We start from the raw sequence: 16063 nt of genomic DNA on the forward strand, positions 1-16063 counted from the left end.
ACTGGGGCAACCTATGCATATAAGAAATGTGGGAAAACTTTAACAAGAGCTGAGCTTCAACTAAATACCAGAAAATTCATACTTGAAATTAATGAGTGTTTCCCTTATGGTAAACTTTTGCCCTTACTGAACACTGAAGAATTCATACTAGGGAAGAAAATGGTTCTGAATTGTGGGCAGAGGGGAAAAAAATTCTGCTTCCATAGAATGAGTGTTACTTTATAAAAGTTACATTCTTGGACTGGGTAACAGACTTTTGCAAAAATAACTCCAAACATGATAAACAATGGAAGACGATATGCCTGTAGGCTGTACAGAATAAAGCCTTGGAATGGTCACTCATCAAACGCAAATACTGAACAAGTATTATTCAAGCACTATAGATACATCAGTGAAAAGAGCAGACAAGTTTCTGCCCTTGTGGAATTTACGTTCTAGTGAGACCCCCAATCTCTAAGAACTTGACTTATGACCACCCCCAACAATTATCACCTCCTTAAGACTTCTGCAGTTTCGGTCAAAGTCCTATTTATTACTGATTGACAGCTACACTTAACTGAAGCTCTTACTCTGAAGTCACCCCCCAAAATTATTCTACTTCCAGGAATTTCTCAAAAGACCTAGAAGGTATTTTATTTATTTATTTAAATAAAATTTATTTATTTATTTATTTTCGGCTGTGTTCGGTCTTTGTTGCTGCGCGCGGGCTTTCTCTAGTTGTGGTGAGCGGGGGCTACTCCTTGTTGCAGTGCGCAGGCTTCTCATTGCGGTGGCTTCTCTTGTTGTGGAGAACCAGCTCCCGGCGCGTGGGCTTCAGTAGCTGTGGCTCGCGGCTTCAGTAGTCGCGGCATGCAGGCTCTAGAGTGCAGTTGAAGCACACGGGCTCAGTAGTTGAAGCGCACGGGCTTAGTTGCTCTGTGGCATGTGGGATCTTCCCAGGCCAGGGCTTGAACCCGTGTCCCCTGCATTGGCAGGTGGATTCTTTAACCACTGTGCCACCGGGAAGTCCCCAGAAGGTATTTTAAAGGTCAAGTAGTCCAAAATTCCTTATTTCACACATTTAATTTTTTTTTTTTAAGAAAGGCTGAAGATATGAAATAGGTTGTATTACTGGCACAGTCTATAGATGGCAAAGCTGAAACAAAAATGCATCTCTTCTGGCTCATTGCTTTTATGTTTTGCCACTAAAAATTATCTTTTGGGATTCAAAGGGCTTTAAAATTAATTTTAAAGGAAGTCAAATTAAGTAATTAAGCATTTTCTGAGCACCCATTCAGAGAGCTGTGAATGTTGGACACTGATTAAAAAAGAAAAAGAGGCAGCAAAGTACATGGAAATTTACCCCCAAAACTGGTTTAAATTAAAGAACAACAAGAACAAAAAGACAGTGAGCAACTCTGTGGAAGTGAGAGTTGTAAGGACATGTTAACAGAGGGTGAGTGCAGATGATGGAACTACTAGCTTTTCTCCTTCCTTGTAATCAGTATAACTTCAGTGCCAGCAACCATATTATTGTGTTTCCTTCCAGTCCCTATCACTAAGAAATGGCTACTTATTAGGAGGAGGGGAGAAGAATGAAAAGACTGGTTTTGTGTGAGAGGGATCACACTATCCACAGAAGCTTCCAAATTTGGCCATGCTGCTTGGGCCAATGGGCAAGTGAAGATTCTTAGGATTTCTGTAGCACTAGCTATGGGAATATCAGGGCGAAGTGTTCAGATGAAGGGGGATCCACCAGTATATACAGATAACAGATTGAGCTGAGACTTCTAGAGCCAATGAGCAGCAGCCCTGAAAAAACACTGTGCTCTTTTAATAAACAAGCTTCAGAGTTCATAGGGAAGGGGAAGGGGAGAAAAGTTATTTAGGAAGTAAAGTCGACCGGAGATACTGGAGAACAGAGGAAAGAGGATGCAGGGAGAAGGGAAAAGAATGACTCGAAGGTTTCTGACTGGTATTAAAAATGGATAAATGGTACAAATCACTCAGACAGGGGACCTTAAAAACTAAAACCAGAGCAAACATGTAATTATATTCCTACTAAGTAGTTTTTAAAATTACTGGACTTTTCCTTTACCATTAAATTCTTTTCATTGGTGAACATGTTTTTCTATTCTTCTCTACCATAAAACAAAAAACTAAGAAACAGAGTGTCGAAATCTGTTCTTTTGTTTTCCTTCACTCTGAGGTAATTTCAAGTGTGATACAAGGTTGGAGAAAAACCAGACTTAGCATTATGTTTGCTTCAGATCTGCTTACTTCAAGATGTGATTTCGTTGTCCAGTATTTTACTGACGACTAAGACCAGTCCCTATATAATAAAAAAATAATTTTTAACATCTCAAAGATAAGGCCAATAGTTTTTAGAGGGAAATAAAAGGCTTGGAATTTTTCTTTTTTCCCTGAGCAATTCTGAGGTAGACAGTGTAACAGACAGGCAGATAAGCAGCTTTATTCTGAGAAAACCACTGTGCTTCTTATAGCTGCCCCTTTCTTTCTACAAGTCAAGAATAAGTTTAGGGACAAAAGTTTAAACAAATTCGGCTTGATATGAAAGACTTGGGAATACAGAATGCCACAAACTGGTAAGAATGACAGGGACCTACTTAGGGAACAGAATTAATAGGAGTTATATATTTTAATAAGTTTCAAATAACTCAGAAATTGCCTCTATTGTAGAAAACTGAGTGAGACCTGTGTGGTTCAATCACCAATTTGCAAGAAAAACCAATAAACCACATAGTTGGATTCAGAATCTATAATATTCAAAGCTCAAATTTAGAACACATTTTATTTCAGAAAACGTGAATAAATCATCACCTGAAATAAAGTTACATGTGGATATTCACACATAATAATGAGTTTTGACTGAAACAGTTTTAGTGTAACTTAACTAAAGATCTTTTTAATAGTCTCATTATATACATATAGTTTTTTAAGTTTTATATAAAATTATATATAAAGTAGAATGAACATTGGTATAATGGGCAGAAACATGAAGATAAATTTACTGGGTTCAGTGATAACACTATCTTTTCATATCTGAGGTTAAATTTGGATTTAACAAAAATAATTCATTCTTTAGTAAAGTTAATATTCTAACTACATAATAAGGTAGACACCATTTTATGCTAATAAATGAGACTAATACATTAGATTGGCCACCATCGTGGCTTAAAAAATCTTCTGTTAAAGTTATCAATAGCAAGAGTTTCACATAATAAACAATATCTGTACAAACAACATGGAAAACAATTTGGCAGTATTTAATAAATTTAAGGATGTTAATGTGCTACAACTCAGTAATTAATGCCCTAGAGTATAAACATGGATGCTAGTCAATGATGTTAGACATAAGAAGCTAAAGAAGAAAAAAAACAGGATACCACTTACATAAAAAAATCTGAAACCTGCAAAAGCACATATTGCTAAGGGATACATATACTTACAGAAAATCTGTATCTAAATGCACAGGAATGATACAGATCAATACTGGATAGTGGTTCCTTTGGTGGGAGGAGGGAAGAGAGGTGAATATGGGAGGACACAGAGTGGCTTCAACAGTACTGCTTAGGCTGAAGGTTGAGATGAGAGGTTCATCTCATTACATATGCCTTGTTGTATGTCTTAAATATCTCAGGATAAATTAGAAAACATTTTTCTGCCAGATGACAAAGTCCTGTTTACGCTGCCAGATTTAATGTAATCTTGATGATTATATGAGATGGATACATCAGAATATTGTGGTGCTACAGCATTTCTTCCAAGGGTTCCTATTTCAATTTTTTAAGACATTCTCTCATTGAACAAACATTTACTAAACACTGTTCATTTTCTCATTCTAAATACTGAGTTCCCAGTACATGCCAGACAGATAAAATAGTGAAAGCAAAATTATCCGACCTAAGTGTCCTCATGTAGCTTAAAACCTAGCAGAAGTGGCAAGCAATGAACAAATAAGCACATGATTAACACCACTTTGCACCTGATCACGCCTTCCTTCTTAAAAATGCCTTTCACTTGGTTCATCGAATTTCACACTAACCTAGGTTTCCTCCTAAATCACCCGCTGCTGCTTCTCAGTTTCTTTTGTTAGCTCCTCCTCAACACTAAATAGGTCCCTTCTTTTCTGCTTCTGTATTCACTCTCTTGGTAATCTCACCTATGCTTTAAATATCCCTACACTGACAACTCCCAAACTTACACTTCTAGTCTGAACTGAAAATATACGCTAGTATATGTTACGTAACTTAACATTCTCTGTGGCTGTCCAACAGGCAGGTAAAACTAAACATGTCCAAAGCTGAACTCAGGGTCTTCCTTCAAAACCCGCTCCTCTGGCCCTTCTCCACAGGCTACACTGCGCAGTCTATCCTATATAAATGGCAGCCCCAGGAGCTATGAACACAATACTAATAATTTTCCATCTCAGAGACTATCAACTACATGTGTCCGGTGTCAGGCCAAAAACCTTGTCATCATCCTTGACTCCTCTTGCACATACAGTGCCTGACAACTTCTCATCACCTCTTCCCTCACACCCTGATGCAAGCCACCTTCATCTCTCACCTGGTCTCCTCGATTCAGTCCTTGGTACCAGCCCCTCCCCACCCCCAGGCTTGCTTCCCCACATACCCTGGTCAGTAGTCAGGAAGAGCTACTTAAAACCCAAGTCAGAAAATGTCACTTGTTTGCTCAAAACCCTCCCCTACCTTCCGATCTTTTTCAGAGGAATGGTTTTCAAGGCACCATGCCATCCAGCCCTCTCTACGTTTCTCACTTTCTACTAGACCCTCGCGCTCACTCACTGCAGCTCACTGGCTTTTGCCCTGGGCTTCACACCTCACACCAGTAATCTTTTCCCTTATGTGAGCATAATAAATGGCTTATAATGGGTAGATGCATAATAAATGTTAGTCTCCTTTAAAAAAAAATGCCTTCCTTGATTTCTTTCTTGTCTCTAAAATACAACACACAGTCATATTATAAAGTCATAAAATAAAAGTATAATGAAAAGTATCCAGGGCCATTGCAGACTTGTATATACTACAACAAACACACTATATTTTGTTCCCGAAGAACTAAGAACGAAACTTACGGTAGTTAAGTATCAGTACTGTTTTCTCTGCCTGGAACACTCTTCCCCTAAACACCAGTACAGCTTGCTCTCTCACCTCGTTCAGGTCTTTCTCAGACGGCACCTTTTCAGTGAAGCCTTTCTGACCATCCTATCTAAAATCACAGCTCCCACTGCCCTTACGCCACCCTGTCCTTTTCTGGCTGTTCCATGTTTTTCATGACACAGTGCTAGTTCACCTCACTCAAATGTAAGATGCATGAGGGCAGGAATTGTAGTCTCTTCAGTGCTGTAAGCCAGTGCCTGGCACAGAATAGACACTCAGTAAATACTTGTTGAACCACAACACATACATGTAAAACTGCAACTGACAAGTCCAGTAAAGAACTAGGAAGTGCTGGGAGAGCCTGTAGGAAGAGAAGAAAGGCTCACCTGAGAAAGTCAAACTTGATCTGAGAACTGAAGGATGAGTAGCAGTTAACTAGGATGTACACAGGCTCAGTGGTGAGAGGGGCTAAAAGGCCACTGTAGCTAGACCAGAAAAAGGTGGAAAAGGTATAAGATAAGGTTGGAGTGGGTAAGAAGAGGCAAAACTCTGAAGAGATTTGTAGATGGTATTAGGATAGTTTGTCTTTACCCTCAGAGTGACAGGAAGCCACTGAAGCATTATAAGCAGAGGAATCCGATGAGCAGATTTACATGTTGAAAGATTACCTTGGTTATTGGGTAGAGAAAGTTTAGAAGGGTCAGGGTGGATGTGGACAGATCAGGTAAGAGGGCACTGCAGTAATTCAGCTGAGTTACAATGGTGTCTTGGATTGGGGTGTTGAGAGTAGAGAGAGAATGGATAAATAAGATACTTAGGTTAAAAAAAAAATCAGTGGGGTTGGTGTTAAATGAGATCAGGAAGTGGGGTCGAGGGAATTTTTAAAGTTCACTTCTATGAAGTTTACAAAGCACTGTTAGATGTCCCAGGGAAATAAAAATTTCCCATTGACTTGAAGTTTATGTCCTTAAGTAATAGTCACTGTCTAGATCTTCAATGTCAAACCCCTCTCCACAAATGACTATCAAGCACAAGCACTTGCAATGTGGCAACTCCACATAAAGATGTGCTGTAATTATACAATATACACTGAATTTCAAAGTCTTAGTACAGAAAAAAGAGAGTACAACATCTCAATAATTTTTATACTGATTACAAGTTGAAATGATAATTATTTTGGATGCAGTAGGTTAAATACAATTATTAAAATTAATTTTACTTGTTTCTTTTTAATTTGTAATGTGGCTACTAGAAAATGTAAAGTTATAGAAATGGTTCACATTATATTTCTACTGGATGGTACTAATGTTGTATGAAACAGAAATATAGTAATTGCAGTTTATTCAAAAGGAAAAAAATAGGGGCTTCCCTAGTGGCGCAGTGGTTGAGAGTCCGCCTGCCGATGCAGGGGACACGCGTTCGTGCCCCGGTCCGGGAAGATCCCACATGCCGTGGAGTGGCTGGGCCCGTGAGCCATGGCCGCTGAGCCTGCGTGTCCGGAGCCTGTGCTCCGCAACGGGACAGGCCACAACAGTGAGAGGCCCGCGTACCGCAAAAAAAAAAGGAAAAAAATATGTCTAAGGAGAAGATGGCTGAACTTCAGGGCAAAAAAATGTAATTTTTATAAAGAATTTAGTTTGCTTTGTTTTGTTCGGGGATGTGAGGAAATGAATATTTCAGTTACTATCATTTAAATACAAAAGCCATTTTCTGTTTGTGCCTTATTTATAGACTAGATGGTTTCTCTTCCTCTGTTGCTAAACTAATGGTTCTATTGAGGGTGTCCTCCATGGTAAGCAAGGAAAGTTAGAAAAACACAGAGTTGTGGAAATGACAAAGACTCAGAGATCATTCAGGCCCATCCTTTCATTTTGTTAAGTGACAGACTTGAGATACTCAGACATTAAGTAACTTACCTGAAAAACACAGGACTAATACTGTCTATACTACTGAAGATACAGATGTTTTCTGTAACATCTATGTTATAGTTGACTTGAAAATACTGCAACAAATACACTATATTTTGTTCCCAGAAGAACTAAAAAAATACCTTATGGTACTGAATATGTCGGTATTATCAATGACTTAGTTTTGAGATACAGAATCATATTAATATTCTTACCTGATAAGAGTGGGAAAAGCATCAGTTTTTAGAGTCTGAAAGCCAGTTCCAACACTTAGCTGTGTATCGGGGACAAATGTCATTCTGTTTTCTCATCAGTAAAATAGATACTTCAGTAAAATGATGAAGCCAAATCAACCAAAATGATTCAAACAGTACTATCTATGACTCAACAGTGTATAGCTATGAATGCCACATGAGTTTTTGAGGCTGAGTAATATAGAGAGAAGTTACATCAAAAGCTTTAAACATTTAAAAATTAATATACAGTGTAATTTGTCACTTCTGAAACTTCTTAATTGGGGATACTATAATTCACCATCTTGTATATTTTAAAGGAAAATTCTTAAAACTACTCACATCTGGCTGAATGGCTTTAAATACTGGAACATCCATTAGCGTTATCTGACCCTGATATAAAAAGTAAAAAAATTACAATTTCTTGGCATTCCATAATGTGACATATATTTGCAATTAAACTTATATTCTGTACTAAAACATATTGAGTACTCAAATCTTTACCAGAAAGAAATCCCAGTTTTATAAGGGCTTAAGAAAATGAAAATTTAGCCCTTATATCATTAAATATAATTATTTCTGATTATCTCATGCCTATTCATATTGTTTTGTGAGATAAATAAGGTAAAGCTACAAAATAAACAAAACTAATTTTAAAAATTTGAACATGGTCATACATTAAATCCAAATAAAAAAAAAACCTTGGATCTACTGGTTCATAGAGCAGTGTTGTTGTTGTGACTATTAAATCATATCTACTCAAACAGTAATATAAAATATGACATTAATGAAAAGGTATTCTTCCCAATTTATAAGAAGTAACTGACTCTACACTAGTGGCAACTCATATTGAAGGACTTCACAGGGACCTATCTCAACTGTGGCTATAGATGTAAAACAAAATCTAGCAATATACCAAGGAATAATATGCTATGGCCAAACACAGTTTACTCCTGGAATGCAAGAGTGATGCAATATCAGGAAATCAATATATTCTGCTAACAAGTTAAAGGAAAAAGCACAAATAAATGAACACTTACATCAGTTAAGAATTAAAAGTTTTTCTAGGTATCCTTCATGATACTGCAATAATGCCTTCAACTTTAATTTTTTAATTTAGGAAAAAGTAAAAATTCTTCTTACATATGTCAATAAAGTACAGTTAGCTTGGGGAGGTGGTATTGGTAGGGACAAAAGCAATTACCATGAAGGTAAATACTTACTATTACTTACCAAGTTGATAGTGTAACTTACGAAGCTGCTCTAAAAATATCAATGGATTTTCTTACCTTCTCCTGTTCATTCCTCTGCTTGCTCCATTGTTGTGCTACTCTCCCCATTGATTCCCACATCCAGTTTTTTAAAAAAAATCTCCTCTGTTGGGCCTACAAATTCTAACTGAATAGCACCAATATGTAAATTATGTGCAAAAACTGGAGAACAAGAGGTGGGAGGCTTACCGCATATTCTTCTGGTGTAACCTTAAGGACATCAAATACCACAGCATCAAAGCTTTTCTTCAATTCAGAACCTTTGTCACTCAATGACTCAGAACTGCTACTTTTCTGTTAAATTGGAAAAAAAAATGCAGCCATTTAAAAACTGTCTTTCAGTTAAGTGTCATGGAAACTAGACCGGCCTTAAAACTGAGGAAGCTAAAAGTGAGTTAACAAATGCTGTAGAAAAGTTGGGCAGAACACACTGCTTCCTTGGAAGAGCACTAGGAAAAGGGTCGGGCAACTTGAAATCTAACCTCAACTTTAGGTTTTTAGGTTCTCGAGTAAGTTTTCCTGTCTGTTTCCTCACCCTGACATCCTATCATTTCCAAAAGAAATAAAAGATATTATCAATAACAAGTTCAATGATTTTCAAATGGGGTAAAAGAAGTTAGGGGAGAAGGATATACCCATCTATAATTCTTAAAACTAATTTTTATTAAGAAAAAGACAAATTATTTTCCTAACATAAACCACAGGAAAACATTCAGAACTCCATTAACTAAATAACCCAGTCTAGTTTGTTAAGTGAATGTCTGTCTGTGATAGTACAATTGATACTCTTCTTCTTATTATAGTACAGATTTAAGCATTTTCTGCTTTAATTTTGAATTTGCTGTTGCTATATGCAGAACAAAAGGCGGCTTTTGGCCCTGAAAATCTTATTTCTGTTAAATTTCCACTTCATCTGTACTACAAAATAAAAGTGTTATTTTGCAATCAGTTTTGGCTGAAACCAGAGTATCATCCCTGCAAGAACATTTAGATCACTCTCTGTGAAACGGTGGTAGGATATCAGGCTACAGTCAGTGGCAGAAAAAACGAACCAAAGTTTCGTTTACAGAGGTATAATATTATGTATGTCAACCTATCAGTTATTATACATCAATTTTGAGCACCTGTCATTATGCTTCATTTTTACTTCCCTTGCAGGAGCAACTAAATATCAAAATCATTACAAAGAAGGGATCTGTCATTAATTTTGGAAAATTCTCAACCATTATTACTTCAAATATTTCTTCTGCTCCTTTCTCTTTCTCCTCCTTCTGGCAGCCCTACTACGTACATGCTACACCTTTTGTCATTGCCCCGCAGTTCCTGAATACTGAGTTCCATTTTCCTCATTCTATTTTTTCTTTGCACTTCAGCTTGGGACGATACTATTAACATGTCTTCAGGTTCACTGATTCTTTCCTTAGCTGTCTACTGGTCACCAGTCTACTGGTGAGCCAATCAAAGTCACTCGCCATTTCTGGAACGACGTTTTCGATTTCTAGCATCTCCTTTTGACTCTTAGAGTTTCAATATCCCTGCTTCTACTATCCATCTATTCTTGCATGTTGGTCAGTTTTTTCCATGAGAGCTATTAGCATTATTAATCATGGTTATTTTAATTCCCAGTCCGTTAATTCCAAAATCTTTGCCATATCTGAGTCTGGCTGTGCTGCTTGCTCTCCCTCTTCAGCCTATGTTTTTTTGTTACTTTTAGCATGCCTTAAAATTTGTTGAAAGCCAGACATGATTTAGTGGGTAACAGAAACTGAGGCAAATAGGCCTTTAGTGTAAGGGTTTACGTTTATTTGTACAGGAGTTATGCTGCTTACTATTTGTTGTGGTTAGGGGTGCCTTCACTTTCCTCTAGTGTCCCTGTTTTGGTCTCTGGGTTTTTCTAGAAACTCCTCCTTAGATAAGAGTCTGTGCCTTGCAGTTCTTTCAGCTGTGATCCTTTACTATTATACAGGAGCCCTGTTGATGTGGTGGTAAGGTGTGGGAAGAGGAGAAGCGTTCCATTGCCCTACAATCAGGTAGTTTAGTGAGCCTGTGCCCTTGGGCTGTGACCTTAGGTGCTTCTCAGTACCCCGGACTCCCCTTAGAAAGTAAGACAGGAAGGCTAGAGGGCCCAGAGTTGGGTATTTCTCTTTTGGCAAGTAGGTTAGGCTCTGGTAAAGCACTCTCCCCTGAGGTCAGGTGGGGAATACAATGTGCTGGGCATATTTTAGGATGATTACTTCCCCCTAGTATATTTCAAAATGGTTACTTTCCCCTCCCTCTGCTGGGAACAGGAGGGATTTTCCTCTGAACCTCACTGTGAGAACTTGGTGGGGCTCCTGGAGGTAAAACTCACAAAAGTGGGGAGGGAGACCTAAAACTGAGCCCCCAGGAGTTCTTAACTCTCAAGCTAGTCCACACACTGCCTCCAGCAGTTTGTCAATTACAGTAAGCTTTCCTACCCTTTCCTGGCTCCAGGGAATTCTGCTCTTGGTAAACAGTGATTCTCTGTATTTGCCTCTTTCTCCAGTTTTCAGGGCATCACTGTCAATTTGCTCTGTGACATCAGTTCTCTGATAGAGCTAAGACGAGTTATTGGTTTTCAGTTTGTTCAGCTTTTATCAAGCTGTGAGGACAGGAGTAATGAATTCCAAGCTCTTTACGTGTCTGAGCAGAAGTCCAAAGTCTCATAAATGGATTTCATATATAGTATCTTATTCCATGTGCTTAACTTCTGTAACTAAGACTAGCTTACAGTATGTTGACAATGTTACTTTATATTCCAAGACAAATATAGAAATTTATTCATGTTAAGCATTCAAATAGACATCAGTTAAGCAGTATATACTAATCTAATAACTACCAAATAATAAATACATTGTCAAGTAAATACATTCGTTTTAAACATAATTTGGTAATTTTCTCCAAGTTTCTAACTCATTCAAGACAAGTGAGCAAATCATAATGGCAATCTTATTGCTTATCAAAGTCAGTAATCATTTTCCTCTTTTCCTTCTTACAAGCCATTAGTAGAGGCTTTAAAAATTATGAATGATGTGCTTCTATCTGCTTTCCCACTACCAATAAATAAGCTGGTAACGACAAGAAGCTAAGCAGTACTGAGACATAATGTGCATAGTAGTAATTCTTTATTCACAACAAGACTAAAAAACTACTGACACTTCTAAATGTCTGAAAAAAGTTTGCCACCACTCTACTGACCAGAAGCTTAAACAAAGGTTAAGTCTAGAAGGCAGAGACAGGAGGAGTCAATCACCCATCAAATACCTTAAGTACTTGTGAGGTTTTCACATTTGTGAAGTTTGCATTTTGATATGTTAACACATCCTTATTTTAAGAGAAGGTAGAAAAACATATATTTTTAATTTTATCTTCTTGCCACAGCAGGAGGACAATTTAAAAGGCTGACTCCCCCCCACCCCCACCCCTTACTTCTCATGTACTAAATTATATTACTCTGAGGTCTGATGTAATTCATCCACTTTCAGAAAGGCCAACACAATTTTTTACATGAGTGAAATGATCTATTTTATTTAACAAACAATTGTGTACTGTTTCCTGTAATACTAGCTCATATGTTTCAGGATACATAGTCATAAATATACTATACATATATACACATACATTTAACATAGTCAAGAAATATGGTCATAAAAATACCATGTAAATATACATATATTACAGACATATTTACAAACATATATAATCCCTGTCTCAAGGAGGAAGAAAAGCTATGTATAAATTTATGGAAAAATTATTAAAAATGTTTTTTTTTAAGTGATAGTTTCAAAAATCAGAAAGCTCCTATCTGTTCAGGGAATCAGGAGAAAACTTCCCTAATTTTTTGAAATAGAAAAGGCTAAGGGTTTATACAAACATCAACAAGATGTAGTATTCTTTCATTAGAATGTAAATTTCACATAAAGAATTAGTAGCAGTTAAATCCATTAGAAAGAAAATTTAGGCTCATTTTGATGGAAGTCTTAAATGCAGGGCTGAATGTGTATTTAGTTAATATTTAGTTAGTAGGTAATGAGGAACCATGGACAGTTTGGGAATAAAATAAAGTATAACAGCTATTTTAAGAATATTAAAATTGAATTACAGTCAAATGTACCAAAAATAGCAGGGAATAGAAGTGCAAGATCAAAATAAAAGGCCACTATAGCATTCTAGACAAGAAATAATAAATGACCAAACTAAGATGGTACTAGTAGAAATAAGGAGAAAAGGACTAGATCTCAGAGATAAGGTGTGGTGGACAGGCTCTAAGCCGGCTGCCAGGCATCTCTATCTCTTGGTGGTCACCCCGCTGTGTAATCCTCTCCACTTGAGTGTGGGCAGGATGAGATGTCACTAGATGATTACATTACAGAGGATTCTAACTTCTGTTTTGTTAGCGGACTCTCCCTGCTGTGATGTGAAAATAGCTGTGGTGGGCAAGGGGAAGCAGGTTAATGCCAAATCTACAGATCTGAACTCTGATGCTAAGGAAACGGTGCTGCTACTAACAAAAGTCAGAGAAAGAGGGTGGCCTATTTTCTTTACAGGTAGTGCAGCAGAATAGAAACAAAGTAACCTGATTTTGTTCATATTGTAAGTAAAAAGTCCATCCATCAGAAATGCTTAATAAAATTCATAAGGGAAGCCAGAGCTAGAGTTAAAAATACAGAAATCATACTCCAATAAAGATGTTAAAAAATACAGAAATCACCTAATAAGAAAAATAATTGAAACTACTGACTTAGAATAGAATATTTTCAATGACAGCAAGGCCTAAGTAATTGGCTTGGGCAAAATGAAGTTATCAAGGAACTCTGAGGTCAAGGCGTTAAAGTGTCATAAACATTTATTCTCATCCTCTATGGTAAGAGTAAAATTAAGGAGAAATATAGAAGCTAAATACAAAAGTTATTAAGGAAAGCAGGCCAAGTACCCTAGATTTACAGACAAAGCAAAAAAAAGGGGGGGGGGGGTAGGTGAGCACCTAGTTCAGTCTTTATCTCCATCTTTAACACTCTGAGCTACATCACCGGAGTAGCTTTCAACATTCCAGCCTAATAGGTCTTTGATCTCCTTCAACAGGCTTGGAATCAAGGGATCTGACAGTGTCAATATTATGTCATTCTTTGCCCTATTTGTAACTGTTGCCCTCAAGGTTCATAAAATGTAAAAACACTTTGAAAAGAAATTCTATGCATTCTTTAAAACTAAACCCAAGAAAGGGTTTTAAGTAATCATGATTTGTCAAGTATATGAAGTAGGTAGGGATGAACTCCTAAAACGTACAATGAACACATGGATGGTACAATGAAAATAGTTTTTTGAAAACTGAAAAATCCGTAACGCTTTTTCTCGAGCTCTGATTTACATCTGTGACCAATCATAATGCTTAAAAAATCAGAATGCCAGGTAAGAAATTTTACAACTAAACTTTTTAAATGTCTTACCTCAGAAGCAGTAGCAGCAATATTAACACTGCTTGCCTGCCCGTTCATTAGGTCCATGCTTCCCACAACATCAGTCCCTGACGCTAGTTAACAGCAACAGAAGACTGATTGCTTCACGTCCAAGGCCACAAATACATTATTATTCCTGTAAAAAATAAATAGAAAACTTTAACTGTGTGTCTTATTGGAAGTTTAAGAAAAGAAACCCATGCCTGTCACCATGCCAAGAAATAAAATACTTCAAATTTACTAAACTTTATTTTTCACTTCAGTTAAATCACTAAATCTGGTTTGAGGACAATCCTATTATGCTATTTTCAAATGATCAGAAACACCAAATGGCCAGTGGTCAACACATGTTGCTGTTATATTCTTTATCAGCAAAGCAAAGGTATAATTTTTCATTTATTGTGAGAAAAATTCAAAATCTTTTTAGTCTTAAGAAAGTGAAAAGTGTAAAAAACATGTGGCAAAGTAATATATGGTCTAATGAAATAAATTTTAGAGATCTGAATGACATCCCTAACTCAACCATACTGAATAAGTTTAGCAGTGTTGATAATGTAGTTTACAAAGATATCATGAATAATTAAAAATAAATTATTATGGAGCATGTTATAAAAATACCACAGTACATGATATATTTATTTGTATAGGGCTTTAAAGTTTACTGAGTATCTTTACTCCATTATCTCACTGATCTTCACAACTACCAATAAGACTAAGGAAGATATCATGATACTCATATAACACAAACATAGCCTCTGAGGACACAGGCTGGTAAATGACGGGTCAAGAATAAAATTCAAGTCATCTAAAATTCTAGTCAAATATTCTTTCCACACCACCATAGTTTTTCCACTTTACTGGAAGTCAGAATGTTTACTTGAGAGTCTAATCCCTTTCCACAAAAAACTTGCTGTATATCACTGTGTTGGTAACTTCACCTATCTAGGAGGGAATTTCTTCCTCTCTGTAAAATGACACAAATAAACAGAGTAAGGTCCCTTTCCAACTTTAAATTTCAATGATATCTTTCATAAGAGAAATGGTTAATTGTCTATAAATTAGGTATTTAAAACTATATCTACTTTTTTATTGAAGTGTAATTGACTTACATTATTATATTAGTTTGAGGTGTATAACATAGGGATTTGATATTTTTACACATTACAAAATGACTACCACAATAATCTAGTTACCATCTGTCACCATACAGAGTTATTAACAATACTACTGACTATATTCCTTATGCTGTGCATTACAAAATTGTACCCACTTTAAAAACTTAGTTTGAAATATCAATAATAATTCTCTTGAAATGCTAAGTTTCCTCTCTCTGGAGAAGCAATATAGGACAGTGATTTAGAAGCACAAACTCTAGAAAAAAACTGCTTAAGTTTGAACCCAGGAAACTGTTTGCCTTTTCTGTGTTCAATTTCCTTACCTATAGAACAGAGATAGCAATAAGTACCCACTTCATAGAGTTGTGGTGAGGAGAAATTAATATATTCAAAGCACCTAAAACAGTGCTGACACATGGTAAGAGTGCTATTATAATGACACACACTTTGTCTACTATCTAATGAATCCACACAAGGCTTAAATTCAAGGGAGTCTTCTAATTAAAGAAGACAAAAACCTTAGAAGTATACCTCTCACAAAACACATGTTGGTGGGCATCAGCAAAATCCTGACTGCAGAAATAATGAATGAGAATGCCTAAAATATGTTTCCTAGATGTAGCAAAACATGTTGCTGGTTTTCAAATGCTTAAAAAGTATTACTAATGATAGCAGCCTTCAGTCACATCTTCAATTTATCTTCATTTCTTCAGATATACCCTGAGTACCTGCTAAGAGCAAAACATCGTGCTAGAATTTTTAAAATGAGAAATACATTAGAAATAATGATTTTTTTAAAAAAAATTTAGAAAACCAATATGAAAATGAATAGAGCATAGAAATACTCTAATTTCCTTCAATCTACAGTATTTATTTTATAAACTTCATTTATTCTTATTAAGAATCTTACTAAGAATCATTTATATTTATAGTACTATAC

General features: G+C 36.4%; 1 protein-coding gene across 2 annotated transcripts in view; it reads right to left on the reverse strand.

The window, feature by feature from the left end:
• The window catches only part of RALGPS2 (Ral GEF with PH domain and SH3 binding motif 2), a 163194-nt gene that overhangs the window by 109173 nt on the left and 37958 nt on the right, over positions 1-16063 (reverse strand). For both annotated transcript variants that reach the window (XM_030875358.2, XM_030875354.2), the window contains exons 2-4: positions 14000-14144; positions 8724-8828; positions 7606-7656 (exon numbers count right to left, since the gene is read on the reverse strand). In XM_030875358.2, coding sequence (XP_030731218.1) covers positions 7606-7656; positions 8724-8828; positions 14000-14056 — 213 coding nt within the window. In that variant the 5' untranslated portion in view covers positions 14057-14144. The remainder of the gene's footprint in view (positions 1-7605; positions 7657-8723; positions 8829-13999; positions 14145-16063) is intronic.

The sequence above is a fragment of the Globicephala melas genome, chromosome 1 (genome assembly GCF_963455315.2).
Source record: "Globicephala melas chromosome 1, mGloMel1.2, whole genome shotgun sequence".
Lineage (NCBI taxonomy): Eukaryota > Metazoa > Chordata > Mammalia > Artiodactyla > Delphinidae > Globicephala > Globicephala melas.